This window comes from Acanthopagrus latus, chromosome 6 (assembly GCF_904848185.1).
Source record: "Acanthopagrus latus isolate v.2019 chromosome 6, fAcaLat1.1, whole genome shotgun sequence".
Lineage (NCBI taxonomy): Eukaryota > Metazoa > Chordata > Actinopteri > Spariformes > Sparidae > Acanthopagrus > Acanthopagrus latus.
In genome coordinates, this window is record NC_051044.1 from 30,428,765 (window position 1) to 30,448,853 (window position 20,089).

The following is a 20,089-nucleotide window of genomic DNA, read 5'->3' on the forward strand; positions in this document are numbered from 1 at the left end:
TTTGATAGGAGGGGCAAGGAGATTATGATTTGAATATCTGCATACTAAAGAGGAAATGTCACTCATGAAACTCCCAACAGCATATCTACTGTTGTTTCATCACTTAAAACACATTTTAAACTTGTTATTCCTGTCTGCCAGAACGCTGCTGGAACAAAGTCTGACATCAGCTAATACCAGCCATCTATGAGCTATTACAGCTTATGTTAGCTACAATAGCTAATGTCACCGTCATTCTGGATCCTACTCATGTTCTCTCAGCTTCTCCTGGTCTTCTGCTGCCCCTGTTGGGAACACTCGTCCTCAAGATCTCCTTGTCAGAATGTTTATGCACTCGGACTACCCTGCAGTTGCTCCACCACTCTGCCTGATCGCCCAGCGAGCCCAGGGACAGCGTACGTATGTTTAACGGGGCAACTTCACAGTCCACTACATCAGCTGGCTGCTTGTTTTAAACAACCACGAGAAAGCACAAGTACAACCCACTAACACCAAACAGCCACTAAATATAGAGTTAGGAAATATTAACAGGTCATTTACACTGAGAGAGATTTTCATGGCCCTGGTAGTCCATTGGAAAAAGGGAAGGAGATCAGTGGGACCGACATCCCCATCTAAGCGTCTGTTCTTGCCAGTTCTTCTGTGTCCACACACCCCTGGGTGACCTGGCACTCCATTGTACAGTACAACCAGAGACAGTGGGCCACAATGAATTTGCTCTTAAGGCAGACAACAAAAGAGACAAGAACTGGCTATCTACTATCCTAAATGTATGTTCAGATGAACACCAGGCAACTGGTGTAAATGAGCTGTGTTTGTGTTTTTCTTGCAGATGTTCAGATGGTTGTTTAAAATCAAAAACCAGCAGTAGAGCTGATGCTGCGGACTTTGAGCCTTAACATGCCTCCAGGGTGGCTATCACAGCTGAAATGTCTCTGGGCTCATTAGATGTTCCACCATCCTGGCCTGTAGGCTCTAACTAACAAGCCCAGTTTATCAGCAGTTATCAGCAGTGTTGGGAATAATGGCGTTACTTTTTTCAGTAACAGATAATCTAACTAATTACTATTTCCATCGTTACAACGCCGTTACCGACTATTAAATGTGGCGCGTTACAAATTGAAGCTGCTCATTGAATCTGTTGTCATCCAACTCGGCTCTCAGCTAGTGTTGTGTCGGTTGTGAACGTGTCGTTCGAACGAACAAATCTTTTGAGTGAACGAAGTGAACAGAATCACTTCATGAAATGATTTGTTCCTTTCTCAGTTCAGTTGAGCTCAGCCGCGAGCATGCCTGCCGGGAGTGGCAGTGCCGCGACTCACTTGTGAATCTTCGGCGAACGACGCAGCCAACGTGCGGGCGGGGACTCACTCGTCATTCACGTTCGTGCTGTGATTTGTTCATGATTCGTTCATGATTCGTTCATGATTCGCGAACTTACTGCACACAGAGGACTGTCGCTGAGGACGTGATTCTCGTTCACGTACTGTGCTGAAAGTGGCGCTGTGTCACTCACTCATGCACTCAGGGCAGAGGAGTTGATTCAGTTCAGTAACCGTACTGCTAAAATTAGTGCTGTATTGCTAACATCTGTGTAGCATCACGTTAAGTAATTTTACTGCACAGTAAAAATCACTCACGTTCGCGAACGTGATTCGTACTGTTAACGTACTGTGCTGAAAGTGGCGCTGTGTCACTCACTCACTCAGGGCAGAGGAGTTGATTCATGTTCAGTAACCTACATAACACACTTAGTAAAATTAGCGCTGTGTTGCTAACGTCCGTGTAGCATCATGTTAAGTGATTTTACTGTGCACAGAGGACACTTTCACCTTGTAATGATTTTAGTGCATTTTTTTTTAGTACCACTCAAAGCAGCGCTGCGTCTCCCATGACTGATTGTGTACTATAGTCCGTGAACGCACCATCCCTCAGTAAGTGAACATGAACCTAAGGGCTGAATCATAAACTGAATGACGGATCGTTTGGCTGCTTATCAGTTCAGGGAGTTGGAGAGCACTGAACGATTCGGTGAACGATTCGGTGAACAAGTCTTTTGAACAAATCATTTTAATGAACAGATTCGAGAGATTCAGTACAGTAAAAAGAACTGCCGTTCCCATCACTACTCTCAGCTACAGGGGCTGCAGAGCTGTTTTATTTTTCTTTGGTGAGGGAGTAAGGAGGTGTGGGACAACCACATAACCGGGCGCTCACACCAAAAGCGACCTGAGTGACCAAGGCGACCAGCTGCCATTCATTTTCAATGTATGCTGGCAACGAGGATCAACCGGTGGCATGAGCGACGCGATTTCAGCGACGCGACGCGATGCAACGCAAGTTTACAGTTGCTCAACTTTATGCAAATGAGCAGCGGCGCGACTGCGGCAACAGCCAATTGGGGGCTGACCTGGATTCCGAAGGCAGAAAAAGGCAGAAATGCCTGCTGCTTGAAAGACCCGCCCTTTGGTCGCTGCAGTCACTGCCACACAGGTGACTGTGGGACGCGATGTGAGCGACCAGGGGGGTATTCCAGAGAGGAGGTTCAACAAACTCTGAGCCTAACCCTGAACTCTGTGTTGACCTACCCTATGTGGTGAAACTCTGAGTTTTCAGTTCCAGAACAGCTGATCTGAGTTAGGTAAGTCGACTATGAGTATGTTAACTCTGAGTTGAGCTCGTGCCTGACCACTAGTAAAAAGCCATCATCAGTTGAGCTCCAATACTGTGATTCACCATGGCAACAGGGGAGAAAACAGGAAGCAGACATTTTTGTGGGGAAAAAAAAGTAACACAGCTGCGGCCGGAATAAAAATCACTGATAGTTTTAGATGTGGTCGTCTTTTCATTTTGGATTTAACATCACTTTCTTTTATGTTAGCCTTTAAGGAAGTGGCTGAATGTTGTTCAATGTTCAGTTTTATTTTAGGCTATTTCATTTAATTGAAATCGGCTGAAAATGAAATATAAAAACAGTCTCGCGATGGCTCCCCACTTTGGTTTTATTTCACATATTAAACAAAGTAAAAGTTTATCCAGTGGATATTGTAGTAGCTTTTACCACCAACAGGTAATGTTTAACACACATCTGTATCCTAACATCCTGCTGAGTAGTTGAACACTAAGTGGTGCTCACCTCCACCACGTCTGACAGAGGCTGAGGAGCAGGTCCTGAGTCAGGTCGCTGGGAGACCAGAGGCTGAGGGCGTCACTCACCTCCAGGACCCAACATTAGAAGCAGACATACACTGACTGTCTACAGATTGAACTAGAAGTAATGTAATCTTACACTCGATGCAGCAGCAAACTAGAAAGGCGGACTTTGAAATTACGCTGTTGGAAAAAATACAATAGGCTATACGAATGGTTACTTTTGTAATTATCTGTTTGAAATAAAGAAAGCCAAATGAAATGTGAGTTAATTCTCTTATTCTGGCTGCTGGAAGGTGATTTATTTTTTTTATTTTTTTAAACAAAGAGGATTGTTCAGATCTGAGAGCACGTCAGCGATGAGTTGTAGCCTTATATTCGCTGTGCGACCGGAGAATATAAATGACGGACTGCTGTTCGGTTCAGTCCTCGTCAGGGAGTCAGAGCTCATCTAAATGAATCTAAATTCTCCTCCTGGTGTAAAACTATGTGAATTATTTCTGCTTCAACATGATCGACTGAGAAGGAGAGGACAGCCGCTGTCAGACAGCTCCGTCAGACTCAGGGTTTCACAGAGTAAGTGACCACAGTAACAGACCCAGATTTTAAGTTACCTCTCTTTCTGGAACTGAAAACTCAAGAGTTTCTCTCATCTCAGGGTTAACAAACTCAGAGTTTTCACAAAACCCGCTTTCTTGAATACCCCCCTGAGCGACCACAGGTGATTTTATTGCTTTTGGTGAGAGCGCCCAGTTAGTGATGTGATTGGCTCTCTAAGGAGCCGTCCACACCAGCCCGGTTAATTTTGCAACCTTGAAGTTATGTTCCTGGTTTTACTGTTCTGTCCACGTGCAACCGTGCGTTTGGAACACTGAAATCGTGGTCTTTTGAAACCGAGGTCCAGGGTGAGGTTTTCGGCCGATTCGGGTTTCAGCGGTTGCATGTGGATATGACAACCATAAATATTTCCGTTGTTTATGTCAGAGCTGAGTGCGTGCCTTTGTAAATTGCTTAGGGTAAATAATGTCCGCCACACTTTTTTGCGAACATTGCTGTCACATTTGCTTTGTTTCTGGTGCAGGAAGAAACGGTAAAAACGGGCTTTTGTCACGAAAGTGTCAGAGCAGCAAGTTTGGTTGTTGAGGAACAGGAAGTTGTGGGAGGGACGGAGGCAGATGAATGACAGGCAACGACGGTCGGTGTAGAGACAAATAACTATTGCGTTACTTTTAATTATTCCCCCTTTTGAGCGATATTAGCGATATTGAGAGTTGAGAGATTTGTGACATTTAGCGTGTTTGGAGTGTATAGTTATTGTGTTATGTAGTGTTTGGTGTAGTGTGTTTAGTGTGTAGTGGAATCGTTTTTTTGTTTAATGAGTCAAAACAATGAGGAGACTGCTGAATATGCATACTGCATATAACATATAACATGCATATAATACTGCATATAACTTTGTACATTTTTAAATGTATGCAGATTTTTAGCAAACAACTATTTATATTTATTTTATATTTATAATTTATATTTGCATTGTAAGTAATAAAAAATAGTTTGTTAAACATGTTTGTGGTTTTCACAGTAAAACATTTTTTAAAATATAAGTGTACAGTCACACATGTGAGGTTGTGCTGTGAGGTTGTGCTGAAAATAACATGACACCAAGTAAATAGCTATAAAGGTGAAATATAATGGCAAAATCAAAAATCGTCAAAAACGGCCAATTATACCCTGGAATATCGGATTTCACATCAAACCTAAATATCCCTGGCGTCCCACCTTCAAACACAGCCTCATTTTGCCATCGATGAAAAAGCTACTTAACCTATAGGAATATATATTTCCTACGGGCACTGCACTAGTTTTCTAAATACATAGATGCTGAGTATGTTAAAATAAAGCTCAAAAGTAACGCAATAGTTATTTTTTTCTGGTAACTAGCTACTTTTGTAGTGGAGTAATTCTGTTACTACTCAATTACTTTTTGGAAGAAGTAACTAGTAACTATAACTACTTACTTTTTAAAAGTAACGTGCCCAACGCTGGTTATCAGTAGGTATACATTGAGTCTGTTTCTCTCTGCAATTGTTGATCACATAGATCCCAGAGTTAGCAAAATTAGCACTCATTAGCTAAAGTTAGCCGTGATAGCTGACACTTGAACAGAACTTGGACAAGCAGGACTGCCTGACTAGAATAAATTAAATTAAAAATTAACTTTAGTGAAAAAACAACAGCAGTGAGAAATAGACTTAACATACCCGAGGTTTGGAAATTTAAGGTAATCTCGTGGAGGAGTTGGCCTTACTAGTATGCAGATATGCAAAGCACACTGTTCTTGCCCCTCACATCAGAAACCTCCTCTCTATACCAAAACAGTGACAGAAAGTTGACATTGACAAAAAATCAGTGACACTGAAAAAAATCTGACATTGTGAAAATTCTGTCACTGAAATAAGACAGACATTGAAGACTGTCTTTGAAAAACACATCAATATCTAAATATCCAAATGAAAAAAGAAATATAAAATAAATATCTGGGTTTTACTTTTTACTGCAATTTATTTCAGTGCTAAAAATTGCTTCACTGCTAATTTGACTTTTTCAGATATAAATGTTTCAAATGCCAGTGTTTATTTTGTTAGTTCAGGTTTTGTTGTCATTGACACACTGTATTTTCCATGCCAGAATTCACTGTCACTGTTCTGGCTTCATAGTCCATAGCTTACTTTTCCAGGATACATTGAAAAAAAAAACACAAAAAAAAACATTTGAGCTTTTAAGGAGCATTGCAGCTGCAGCATATTTAAAAAAATAAATAAATAAATAAAAAGAATTGAAGACATAGCTGGCTGTGAGCGTCCAATACTAGCATTGGCTTTTTAGCATCACAACATTGATTATCTTCAAGTTGTTAACTCAAAGGTAATGTTATCTGATACAAACCTTGGTCATCAAGGGTTGGAACTTTGTTTTCTTGGCTGGTTGAATGGGTTCTTTGATGTCTGACAAAACTGGGAAAGAAACAGATTTCTTTATTGATCAGCTAAAAGTCATATGCATATGTTTTAATTATATAGCAGTAAGCAGATAGTAAGGATGGGTGTTTATGTTTAGTATCACTGCCAATACAATACCTACTTAAAACAACAACAAAAAAACTGAGAAGAGAGATTTTTTTATTTTGACAAATTCAAACATGTTCTAACCCAGCCTGAAAATTCCCATTATATTCTAGTCATTCCACAGGTTATTATTAGTTTTTGACTGACCAAATCCCTCTATACTGCCACTGGCAGTTTTAAATGATGATACTGGCACTGTGGCAGGTAATGCTAGAAGCAGTTTTCCATGATGCTCGAAGATTTATGTCAGTGGTCTTTACTTCTGCTAAGGCCCTTTTTGAGGCCATTTTCCTGTTTTCTATTTTTCACAAGCTATATGATGTCTCAGTTTTTAATCTGGCCTACAAATATGTGATTGGTCAATTATTTTTCTAAAGAGGAAAAATGGTTGTGAGTGAGCACAAGAGCAGACTTATTTCAACTCAAAACATGTAATTTATCTTGTCTCTTTATCAGAACAGAAGAAAAGACATAAGCAGCGTGGGATCATGATAGTTGTTGTTAACATTGTTATACCATGGCTGATTAAAATCAGACATGCAATTTTTTAAAATTGTTCTAAAATGTATGTTAAGTCTATTTGCTGACTTCCTTTTTCACTATCTGACTCTCTCCTAGAAGTTACAGTGACAGGCGAAATCTTACATAATATATTTCTAAATGTCTAAACATCAGAGGTGTGATTCAGAGGATTCATGGCTCTGGAGCAAGACAAGTCTCACCCTTTTTGTATCCAAATATGCCAAACTGCCTTATGCACTGGTGTTACAAATTTTGAATGTTGGATCAAAAAACAAGTAAGAATAATAACCTGACCAAGCATTTAATGCATTTTCTAATCCTAAATGCTATGGACACATTTAAAGGGATAGTTCGTGTTTTTTGAAGTCGGGTCATATAAAGTATAAACAGATTGACAATAGATATGTACTTTATATGACCCCACTTCAAAAAACACAAACCATCCCTTTAAGTTGAGACTTAAAAAGTTGCAAGGGTTTGATACCCAACTCTAGTTAGATAGTGGAAATAAACTGAAACACTACACAAAATAAATCCCAAATACTCACAAGAGTGATCTCTCTTCACAGTATTCTTTTTCCGCCTGATTGGGAATTCGTCAATCTTCAGCTCCCCCTCATCTGAGACATACTCATACTCATCTCTTACTGGCTTTGTTTTGTCCTCTTTTAAGTTTTGTAATGATCCAAAAACACTTGAGTTGGTCTGAGGTTTCAGCGCCTTGGAGCTGAAAAGGAAACAACGGGACAATAAAGGGGTCAATAAGGCACTCACAGTGAGAAGTCCCTGAATTAGCTTTATGGTTATGGTTGGCACAAAGTTCGGTAATCATCATGAAACATTTATATGGTAATTGTAGCCATTCAATACATACCCCAGCATTTTTTTGTGAGACATAGTAAAGCTGAACTTGTCTTTATTGCCTGATAGTGGTGTTCTGTCAAATCTGCACTCTTCCTCCATTTTCAGCAGGGAGTCTGGTTTACTATTCTGTAAAAGTTAAAGAGGAAATACTGTCAGATACGCACATGAGCAAATCACAATCAACTTGAAGCTGCACTTCACATTTACCATATCAACTAGAATTATCGCAATGCAGTAATTTTTTGCAGAATATCATGATGTCACAGTGCATTTAGCCTCAGACATTTAGATATCAGATGTCATAATTGTATTTCATCAGACATGTGTATGTCAAATTTGATCTCCCTTATTATACGAACTCTTGTATGTGTTCTTGAGATATCACATTCACAAGAATAAGGTGCCATGAGGTCACAATGACTTTGACCACCAAAATCCAATCAGTTCACCCTCAAGTCATAGTGAACATTTGAACCAAATTTAAAGAAATTCCCTCATGGTGTTCTTCAGATGTCGCGTTCATAAGACTGGAATGGATGGTTGGCCAGACGATTACAAGAAAAGATAATGCCTCCAGCCACGACTGTTTCCAGTGCAGAGGCATAAAAAATGACTTAAATGACAAACTGTAATGTGAAAGGGGATAAACCAGCTGTAACTCTCATCCAACTCTGTGGTCCCCTCAGCTCTACAGAGGATTTTTGGCCTCTTTTAGCTCTTTGTTTTAGTTTTCAAACTCTGCTGTCATCATCTCATTCTAGCAGCAGGAAGAGAGAGTGGGTGTTTTAAGCAAGATTTTCATTTAATCCACTCTGATCAGTGCCAAACAGCAGGCAAAATTCAAAATAAACTGATGAGCACAGTGACATATTTGACAAACACCTTTCTCAAGACTTGGTGGAGATCAAAACAGTGCTAAAAGGAGAATGAATAATGAACGTGTAGTCACCAAACATTTTAAGGTGATAATATGCATTAATGTTCAAAATACAGGCTTGCCTTCACTACATATTCACTCGATGTATGTATCTTTTTTTTAAAATTTTATTTCAAAAGGACTGAGATTTTATTTGTTTTGCCGTTTTACCAACAGGCAAACAACATTACTTTACTAATTACTAATGACAAACGTGTCAGCGTCAATATTCTTACCTTATACTTCCATTTTGCTTCAGTCTTGTTTTTGTTCTGCTCTCTGATTTCAAATTTGTCCATGTTGTTCTGCTTTGATATTTCTTTCTCTGTCATACTCAGGACATTCTTAGCAGCCTGTAAAATGGGCGTATTTGAACAAGGATACAATCATTAACAGACAAATTTATTCAACAGTAACTATTGCTTTAGCCATCCTATGCAGGAGTAAACATTTAAATCCATGCACAGTTCAATTTGATAAGGGAAAAAAAGGACTAAGCCAATAATCAGTCGTCAAAAAATGAACAACAATCAATTTGCAGTAACATCAAGACCTGCTCACCTTTGACTTTTTTGGCTGGTCCATCTTACTCAGGATGTCTTTTGCATGGGACTCAAGAGCTGCAAAGCTGGAGGGTTTAGGAGGTGGCGACAAATCTTTTGCTTTCTTCGCTTTCTTCTTTCCACCCTCCTTGGCCTTCGGGACCTTCGGAGGTTTGGGGGCCTTGGGCATCTTTGGGGGTTTGGGAGGTTTAGGAGGTTTAGGAGGTTTGGAGGCTTTCTTTCTGGCCTTTTCTCTGCTAGGCGAGGGGACATGGGCAGGAGAGATGGGCTCCTCGGGCTCGGAGTGGGTGGACGGTGGTTCCTCCACTGGTACCTTAATACTGGGTTCACTCTTGATGGCTTTCGTTGCATTCTGGAATAAAGGTGGGGAATTGTCAGTTGAGCTATAAGTTTCTAATCAGCAATAAAACCCCCACCAAAACAAATAATTACTGAAATTATCATGTTTATTCATCATTCATCATCTAAAAAATATCAAATATTCATTCATTAAGCACTGTTTTTCATGATATTTGACAATTAGTGAGTTCAATGCATTCAATGCACTGTAAAACAAACAAACTTACAAAAAAGTATGAAAGGATTGATAAATCAATCAACTAAGATTTTTATCTATATAATATCATTAATCCAGAAATAAAATCAAATTACCTCTGACAGTCTGATCTCTTTTGCCAGATCCTTAATGAGCTGTGATGGTTTCATATTCTCTGGAAGCTCATCCTCATGTTCCAAGAGGGCCTGTTGAGAAAAAAAAACAATCATTCCATTTCACAGCATCTTAGAAAGACAGCTTAAACACATATTGTATAATCATGTGTCCATACCTGTTTTTTAGTCCAAGCTCTGAAGGCTCCATTGATGATTTTGGCACCATGTATCAGATATGGTGCTGGTTGCTTATTTGCTTTATGTAAACCTGCAGAATAAAAGGCGCACGTTATCACTGGAAGAATCATGACTTTAAACATGCATTAGCAGCAGCGATTTGTAGAATGTATTAGGCCTCTCACACACAAGAACTAATGAGCTGCAACTTCAGACTGTCAGATTACAAAAAGAAACGAAATGTGATGTTATTGCACTCATCAGTGGTGACTGTGTGTTTGGACAACCTGTCCTTTTCACAAAATTAACCAGAGCTGAGCTCAACAACAGCCAAGGGACACATTAAAGTTCTCAAGGTACACAATCAAAATCTCCTTGCCCACTCACTGCATCAGCTATATCACTAAAATGTCAGATGTAACTGCTGTGTATTGCGTATGTTGCTGAAGACATGATGATTCTTATGAAAAAGTTCAATTTCATAAAAGTAAAGTGGTGCAGAGAGTTACACTACCTTACAAAACAATAAGAGATAGTTGATATGGTATAAAAAAACAATATTGCAATTATTTGACAGATATTATTATTGTTTTATGAATCACAATTAGTGAGAAGGATAATTTCCACATCACTCTTTTAATTTTTTACTATTTTAGTCTTATGATATTGTTTTTTTTATTGTGTTAATTATACTTTTATCAAAAATGATTGTAGCTTCTGCAATTTGAGTATTGCACTTGGCCATATTGCAAAATCTTAAAAATTCCCTTTGGAAAAACTTTCCCTGCGCATTTATTTTGAAAAATCAGCAAAAAATGTATGGAAAATATTGTTTGTAGTTTTAAAAAGTTACAACTAGCAAATTATAACATAACATAACATAACATAACATATATTATGGCTGCAACAGTATGAGAATTTCCCAGTACGATAACCCCTTATAATAATTTTACAAAATATTATCTCCTGACGCTAGATATGTAACAGTGTACCAAATTTCGTGATAAAAAATGGCATGGCACTGTCACATACCACATGGTTATTTTGCTCGTAAAGTTCATGGCTCGAACCACGGAGATCAGTATGAATCCATTCTCCTGTGTCTCCTTGTCATTGTATTGTCCTGTTTGAACAGCAGAGGGCCTCAATCCTCATTACCCTGCCCAACTCCACCTCTGATCGGTTGGCTTCATTGGTTTCGTTCTCAATGCTTGACTGTGTACATGGACACATGATGATGGCACCACAATATAGCTTGAAACCAGTATACTGCTGGAACCATAATATAAACATATATAACAATATACTGGCCAAGACCTATGTTCTTTTCAAACAGAACTATATAACATAAATCATATTTGATAAAGATCTTTTAAAAAAAGATTTGCAATTGAAATATCTACTTAGCAGGATATTTTACAGTTGGAAAATAGACTGTCAGTATTCGCTGTTGGATAAACTAAATATTAGTGTTACTATATCTTATCATATCAAATTTGCAGACACGCTATATCTGTTCCTAACTCACTGACGTGCTCCCGTAAACAAACCAAAATAAAGGGAATTATAGACAAGATCACGATGTACCATAACTTCTGTGTTGAAAACCATTCCAGCATGCATTAGCTTACATACTATTGAATTGTCTTTTTTAATAATGCTATTTCAAAGTGTGTACATCTAATTCATCCTAAATGTATGTTTGATGCTTTCATATCTCATAAACAGTATTTTCACTGACGGTGGAGACTGATGGGCTGTTACCCAACAAGATGCTGTTACTGCAACTTCACGGTGATTCAGTCTACACTGCCAGTGACACCCCTGTAGATTGTAACTATTCAGTGTATGCCTATGGTGTGTGGAAGACTTAGGTGCATGAATTTGGCAGTTGGGTTTGGGGGTCCTCCCAAAAGAAAATCTACTTTTTTTTATCAATTAAAAAAAAAAAAGAAAAAAAAAAGGAATTTCACATGATTTTGGGCAAGTCTAGTGGGGACCTAAATATGGCCTAAAACCATTAGATCTGTGAAAAGTGATTTAGTTAGCTTTGATGCTTTCCACGTTGATTTTACATTCATTCTGCTTAGGTGGTGCCAAAAATGACTAATAAAAAGGTATGCTTAACGTGACTTTTAAAGCTCTAAAAAAAACTAATCTAAAACGTTTTGCAGACTCACCATAGATTAAACTGTGACAACTACAGCCTTAACTCATGTGAACTTATGCAAATTCCGCTTCACCCTTTGATTTCAGTTAAATGGCAGAAATGTGCCCACAGAATATCAAAGTAGTTCTATCAACTGAAGTGGATTTACAACCAAAACAGGAAATTATTGATAACATCAAGGCTGAGTAGCAGCAGGAGTGAAGTGAGTCTTTCTCTTGTACTGAAAGAGCTGCCCTTGAAGTTAAAAAGAATAATGGTATATTAATGGCAAGGCCTTGTGGGTTTGAAGCAGTGTGCACCACACACAATACACACAGCCAAACAGAAAATGCTGAAACATAAACACTTGGCCCAAGCCAGCAGCACAGAGTTTAAACACAGGCTTGTAATGGAGCAAGTGATTCTAGCTGGGCCAAACCTTTTGAAGCTAATCATCTGTAAACTCGACAATTCACCGATTTAATGACTGAAATAATATCAGAGCATCCAGCTCCTCATCTGTGCAGCAGACTTGCAGGCACATGGTGAATGTGCAGCTTGGAAAAAGGCCTTTCTGACATTGTTTGCATTTTCTCTGCTTTCATGCATTCTTCTGGAGAAATGGCGTGTTAACTGAAGATGTAAGTTTACATTGAAATACCTCATATTAGAGCAAAGATCAAACCTCTAAACACATTAAAACTGATTTAGGGTTTACCTTTGAATCGCTCGAGGAGATGTCGTCCCACATACCAGCACGCCGTCTCAAAGTTGGGGAAGGGGGTGAGAGTTTTGACCTTCAGTCGTTTCTCGATTTCATATGCTCTGAGGAGAGTAAACCAAGATGTTTCAGCTAAACATCATCATGAATCCCCAACAGGTTTGGTATGCTCTGTCACACTAAATCTAATTTGGACATGACAGTCTGACAGAGGCATGGTGGCTCACAACAATTAGGACAAGGGAAAGGGCAGTTATCAAACACAACAACTACAACACAACACAGAGTCTGAATGTTTGTGTAATAAGACAGGCGTCCAAACCTCATCTGCATCTCCACACTCAGGTTGTGGACAAAGTGTCCAGAGAACGCCAGGCAGTCAACTGGAGTCAGTATTGCATTGATCCAACCTATGCAAATAAACACATCCAGTGGTTGTAAATAATAAAACCATGTATTCATGCATTCATTGTTTCTAATGAAAGATTAAAAAAAGAAGTTATTATGACTTATTTAATCCACCTTCCTTCAGCCACAACATTATTTTACACTATAATTTGACATTTAACTTTTTAAAACTGTACTATAATTTTTTTTCTTTTTGTTTTAACTTTGCAGAAGTGTCCTGCGCCACGGGAACCGAGGCTTACAAAACACTTAACAGTAACAAAAATCAATATTATTGTGTGACAAATCCTGACGCACTGACAAGTGCATTCTGTCCATCCTCTGTCCATTCACCTGGATGTATGGGATCATTGTGAACAATGATGCAAATCAATGAACAGCACGTTGACGAAGGTTCTCAGCCATCCAGGTCATAGTAATTCTAAGTGCTGCATCGTAGGCAACTGAACTATCATCCAAGAGGCTTCTTCAGTTCTAAGCAACTGGAGGGGAGTTTGCAGGCTTTAAACTCTGTGTGAGAGTGTCCTTACAGACGTGTTAAGGTCACATGTGTGCTCTGAGTTTCAGTCTTTTGTGCAAAACACTTGACAGCTGTTGGTCATTGACCCAACAGGCCTTTATGTGGGTTCCAGGGCTAGGTGAGCCCAGGTATGAATGGTTGTTAAGCTGTCTAGGGAGGGAACTCAGAACAGCATTGTAGGTGGGTGATAAGTAATGTTGGAGGCCACCTCCTCTGTTCAAAGACGGATTCTTTTGCTCTTTCAAACAATTTGTCTTCTCTGGCCGAGCTGTTTACACTGTTGTCCTCAAAGGAATAACTGTTCTCCTTCACATGTAAGTGGAATGAACAGCACTTACCTATATAGAAACACTGTTGTTTTTACATGATTTTTGCATCACCATGATGCAGTATCTAATTTGCTAGATTATCTTAAAACAGACATTACTGTCTTGTTATTTTATCCATAAAAAAATGTCTCAATACATTTTCTGGACAAATACATTACAGCATAAAATATAACATCACATATACTGTTACGAGGATTTTTCCATATCTCTAACATTAATAACAATGAAAAATATTATAAAGCTACAAAGTACAGTTTAAATAAAGCATCTATAACGTTGTTAAATTATTTGAGTTTCTTCATGACTCTTAAATGTAGCAAATTTAGGTTTTAAAAAATAGGTATTTCTTCTTCTTATTATTCATTTATATCTTTAATTAACTGATCACTATCTAAAAAGTCAGAATACATGAAAAGTTTAGATTGTTCAAAGTGGTTTAAATTCATTCTCTTCCACAAAAAAGGAGCTGACACCAGATTGTGTTAGAGTTTTTTCTTATAGAACTTACTTCAATGATTATGCCCTTATCAAAATTTAGAAATTAGCTAATTATTTGAGGACTAAATATTACCATCATTTAACAATTGTATACACATGCTATGCTCATATGGTGTCTCTGATATTAATCCCATTAGAATGTAAAATAAAGTAATGCTGTGGGCTTTTATACATTTTTCAAGGAAATGCTGTAATATTTAAGGGTTTCCTTTACAAATTAAACAGTATTGTTTGTCTGATTAAATGTTCTTCTATATCCTGTTCAGCTATATATTCATGACCTGAGTGCAGCTCTAACCTGATGGGATGAACAGAGTCTGTCCTTGCTTCAGAGTACATTTATAACACTTGTCCACCTGGTCAGCAAAGAACATTTCACTGTGATTTGACGATGATCTCCACCGCTCGTACAGAGACAGGTTGGCAGAGGTGGGCTTGATGAGGAAGAAGATCTTCTCTCCCTGCAAACACAAACACCATTACTTTTTCTGGCCTCACAATCATACGAAAGATGGACACTAACATATTTCACATTTCCTTTTAAAAATCACTTCAGAATAGAAGACAATCAGTACTGTACACTCATCAGAGACAGATGACACTGACTGTCGCACACCTATTTTTGTTCCAAGGCCAGTTCTGACTCAACACATTGGTCTAACCATAAAAATGACAGACCTTTAGGATGTGGTACCAGACGGAGGCACCACCGCACTCAATGTGGAAATCTGTGTAGCTGTCTTTGACGCAGATGAGACAGTATTTGGTGACTTTTGGTTTCCCAAGCAGAGCGTCATCAGGCCAGTAGTTTTCTACCCATGACAACCGCCGCACAATCTGTGGACTCTCCACTATACTGTTCATCCTGTCTCAGAAAAACACACACAGATTACAAACAGAAGATTTCCACAGGGGCCATCTTTATGAACCAAATCTCACTTTATTCAAACTTCATGATAAGTTAGAATGTACCTCGTGTCAGTGAACTCCAGGTTGATGACGTTTAACACTTTCTTTCTGTTTGTGCTGTAGTAATAATCTACAAACTCTTTGAGCTTCATCTTGCTGTCAGTCTGTTTGGTGACGTCAACCACGTCCACGCCAACATCAGGACCTGAGACAATAACAGAGGACACAGAAGACACGATAAAACAAGCTGAAGGAAAACTAACCGCCTACAAGCTAAACATTTTCTTTAAACAGGAAACTGGTTTACAAAATATGTCTGGAGCGGTGTACTGTTGAGATATATCAAGTGATCTCATCACTGAGCACTAGTGCACAGGGAAATATGGAACAGATGCACCCCCTATTGACAAACAGTATAGTACATTGTTATCTTCTTTCTATATTTTAAAGGAGGAGATGAAATGCACTCCAGGTCCCCAACTTAAACACAAATATTAGTTAATCAATGCCATATTATTTAATGGGATAGCCATTATTTTTGATAATTACTCTCAGAATGTGCTTACAAACTGTATTGGTCTGTAGTTGTAATTCCCTCTTCCTTAGCACTGCCCAAAATAGTTTGATCTGCTTTCTAAATGAACATACTTTTCAATTAGTCATAGTAATAGTAGAACAGTAGAATTAGTAGTATTAATCGTATATTTATAGCAGGAGTCGCTGCACTGGAGTAACAGTAAAGACGTAAAAGTTATTGTAGGAACACGTGTAACAGTAACAGCATTAGCAGTCATCATAGGAGTAGTAGAGGTACTGCTGATTGCAGATATTTCTGTCCAAGTGATTGCATATACGTATTTAAAATATGAAATTTTACTCAATAAAAGGAAAACCACCTATACAAATTGTACTTCAGTAAAAATCTTAAAGTGTCTCAATAAATGTACATTAGTATCACAAAGCACAAGTAAACTTAAATTATACATATATTTACATATGTACATATGTAAAGTAGTAGTCCCTACTAATATTTCAAGAGCTCTAATCAATATGAGGAATCATTTCATTATCACTGAATCTACTAAATGTGATCCCAATTAGCGTGTTGAGTTGACTACATATGTACATATGTAAATATATGTATGTACATATATATGTATGTTTTGCATATACTATTTATATTCAAAGTTATAAAATGTAGTGGAAAGTGCAATATTTGCCTCCATAAATATTGCAGAGGTAGCATAAAGAAACCAAAAATGGAAATACTCAAGTAAAGTAAAAATACCCCAAAATTGTTTTTAAGTACAGTAAAATCCTCCACTGGGAGTAATAGACCTCGATTCCTCACCAACATAGTTCTCCACATCACTGATGTAGAAGGTGGGGGCAGGCATGGACATGCCCAGGCCATCTTTCTTCTGAGCCAGGATTGGCTCATTGAAGCCGTTCTCCTCCAGGTGCTCCATGGTCAACTGACTGCCACTCAGCTTCACCACTATGTCATCAGCACTGGAGAGCACAGTTAAAAGGTTTGTATACACTGATAAAATTAAATGAGATCTGATAACAATTTTCTCAAGTATTTTGAGCGATCTGATTGCAGGTCTCAAAAAGTAATAAGACAGTGCCCTCTAGTGGAATTATAAATAAAGTGAGGAATAATATTGACAGGAGGTTAATATAAGGAGTCCCTACTAATACTTCAAGAGCTCTAATCAGTCATCATTTCATTATCATTGAATCTACTAAATGTGTTCCCAATTAGTGTGTTGAGTTTGATTATTTCAATTGTGTGGAATGTTATAATTTGTCACCACTTTATCTCACTTTATTGACCCATTCATGGTGTTGTCTGCTGTGCAGTTTAGTACCAAGAACACATGATTTACCTGGGAAATGTCCTGCTGCGAAGCTCCTTAATGAAAACCTGACTGCCATTCTGAACAGCTTTGATGTCTGTACTTTGCCCAGTGTCATTTTTGCTCCAGTTCTTTTTCTTTTTCACTGAAAAACAGAAAAAAACAAAAACAAGAAAACCATCAAGAATGAAGTACCACACTGCAGCTGATGACTTGAACAAATAATTTAACTCTGATACCCCCTAAAAACTTGTTTGTTTAAAGTGACAAACTGGAAAGATCACTAAGGCAGTTTCACTTTTACTTTCATTTTTAAAGGTGTAATTAAGAAATGTATTAAATGGCTGGATTTAAAAACTTAGCTCCAAAACCATAGGGGGCAGCATTACTGCTAACGGCTGTTGTTCAGTGTTCCCATTGCTGTAGCAATCTCTGACTGGCTGTCAGGACTAGCTGCAATTGCTTGTGACCAGCTACCTGTAGCTCAGTTGGCTGTGGAGTTAAGTGGTCCTATTAGCTGACAGGAATCTGCTTGAATGGGAAGACAGTTGTCTGAACACACCTCAGGTTGACTGGGCTCAGCAGTCACCCAATGATAAACACCTGGATATCAGACTAGGCCTAAACACAACCGCTGAGACCGACAGATGGCGGCGATACAATACAGGGGTGATGTACAGAAGCTCTGACCAGGACTATGATTCAAGGGGCGAGAGGGCATGACAGGCTGGGACAGGGGAGGCATGGAGGGGTAGATGTTTGGGTATATTTTTCTTTTTAGTAAGGGAAATATCCATCCATTGTCTATAACCGCTTTATCCCTTTTTATAGGGTCGCAAGTTTTTTGCTGGAGCCAATCCCAGCTGTCTCTGGGTGAGGGCAGTGTAAACCCTGGACAAGTCGCCAGCACATCGCAGGGCCCTCACTGATGGCAGAGGCCACCATACAAGGTGTCAACATCAGGAGCAATTTGGGGTTCAGTATCCTACTCAAGGAAAGTACACTACAACATGCAGCTCAGCTCAGCCCGGAGCTGTGATTTGAACCAGCAACCTTCCGATCACTAGCTGACCTACCCGCTGAGCTACAGCCTCCCCAGTAAAGGAAATAGCTGTACAAATATTTTCTGGACAGGTATTTGGTCCTTGGCAACTAGACCCATTGCCCCATTGTTTCACAACTTTGTGTCACATTAAAAACTCTCTATTATTGCATATGAGAAAATACACTGATATTTAATCGAGTAACATTGCTGCATGTCCCTCTATGTGTGATATATGATGCACAGATCTCAGTCCGCGGATCAGGCAGGAAGGGTCATAAAAATGATTATTCTGATTAATATCAAGAGGGATTTGGATGGTAGAAATACACCTTTAATAAGGTCATTATTAATGACATTACCTCCAGCAATGGATGACAATAGCTTGTCATTTGCAGCTTTCTTCCTGAGATCCTGTCTAAAAATATTTTTTTCAGAAGATAAATTTGAATTCTATTTCCTATTTTGAGTTTCTATCAACAGCTTTTAGTTTTGTTACTTAAATTTTGCCTGTGTTGTGTCTTGCTACCTGAATAACATAGCAGGAAAAATACAGCAGTCTGTACATTTGTTATTTACAAATGGTGGGTGCTGGGCATGAAGATGACTACTACGTCTGTCTGAAACTAGCAATGACACTTGCGCTGCACTGTGCATCGCTCGGTGCCAGCTGCAAGATAGAGCCCTCTGAGTTTATTTTGGGTATGTATTAAACTAAGAGGCGAAGTTGCTGCTTTTACACATCTCTGTTAGAACTTGCCTCCTGAGGACAAAGTGATATTTCCTGATAGGACAGGTTGGGGGTAGCTGAAATGCTAACTTCTAACTGCTAACTGCTAGCTGCATGCTTACTTAAGTAGATCACTGCAACAAAGTAAACAGACACCTTTTACATAATGTCTTTACTGTTTTTTCACACTCTGTTGATAAAGTTTTCGTAATGTTTTAAATCAAAGTTAAAGTTATTTCTAACACATTGTATCTGACAGCCCCCGCGACCCTGCAGAGGATTAAGCAGCGTACATATAATGTACAGATAATGGATGGATGGATGTATCTGACAGCGTCAGTCAACACAACTCTCCCTGAGAGGTGCTACTTACATGTGGATTTGCCGTGAGTCTTCTCGCAGTTTGGACAGTGATATATGTCAATATCTGGAGCATCATCTTCATCAACCCCAACACAGCTGAAACAACACAAAAAACACTTTTCAATGTTTCAGTATATGATCTGTCCGATCTGTGTTTGTTACGGGTCTGAATGGCTTCTTTGATTTCTCTCTCCTTCCCTGCAGTTTAACAATTGGCTTGTCTGACAGACACTTGACACTTGGTTTCTTTATCAGTCAGTGACTAAATGTATACTTTTTATTTTGGTCAAAATATTGACATTTCCTTGATCAATCATTTGGAAAATGAAATGTCAGTAAATAGTGAAAAAAATACCACCACGCTTTCCAAAAACCTTCTTCCAAAACGCTTATGCTGTCTGACCAACAGTTCAAAACTTTAAGACTATCAGTTTACAGTGGTAATGAACACAGAAGAACAGCAAATCCTCTCAATTGAGAATCTGGAACCAGAGAATAGCAGTTGCTTTTTGAAAAATAATAAAACAAATTAAGCAAGTGTTGGTGTAAGTGTTTGTTATTGGTAGTAAAATGAAACATGATCCATGAAA

General features: G+C 38.7%; 1 protein-coding gene across 2 annotated transcripts in view; it reads right to left on the reverse strand.

Annotated features, from left to right (window-relative positions):
• Positions 1 to 20,089, reverse strand: part of phf2 (PHD finger protein 2) — a 37,314-nt gene that overhangs the window by 8,421 nt on the left and 8,804 nt on the right. For both annotated transcript variants that reach the window (XM_037100729.1, XM_037100728.1), the window contains exons 2-16: positions 19,510 to 19,595; positions 17,395 to 17,509; positions 16,854 to 17,014; positions 15,566 to 15,707; positions 15,272 to 15,458; positions 14,892 to 15,054; positions 13,161 to 13,248; positions 12,836 to 12,942; positions 9,968 to 10,059; positions 9,792 to 9,881; positions 9,139 to 9,492; positions 8,814 to 8,930; positions 7,672 to 7,787; positions 7,346 to 7,524; positions 6,097 to 6,164 (exon numbers count right to left, since the gene is read on the reverse strand). In XM_037100729.1, the coding sequence (XP_036956624.1) occupies positions 6,097 to 6,164; positions 7,346 to 7,524; positions 7,672 to 7,787; positions 8,814 to 8,930; positions 9,139 to 9,492; positions 9,792 to 9,881; positions 9,968 to 10,059; positions 12,836 to 12,942; positions 13,161 to 13,248; positions 14,892 to 15,054; positions 15,272 to 15,458; positions 15,566 to 15,707; positions 16,854 to 17,014; positions 17,395 to 17,509; positions 19,510 to 19,595 (2,065 nt within the window). The remainder of the gene's footprint in view (positions 1 to 6,096; positions 6,165 to 7,345; positions 7,525 to 7,671; positions 7,788 to 8,813; positions 8,931 to 9,138; positions 9,493 to 9,791; positions 9,882 to 9,967; positions 10,060 to 12,835; positions 12,943 to 13,160; positions 13,249 to 14,891; positions 15,055 to 15,271; positions 15,459 to 15,565; positions 15,708 to 16,853; positions 17,015 to 17,394; positions 17,510 to 19,509; positions 19,596 to 20,089) is intronic.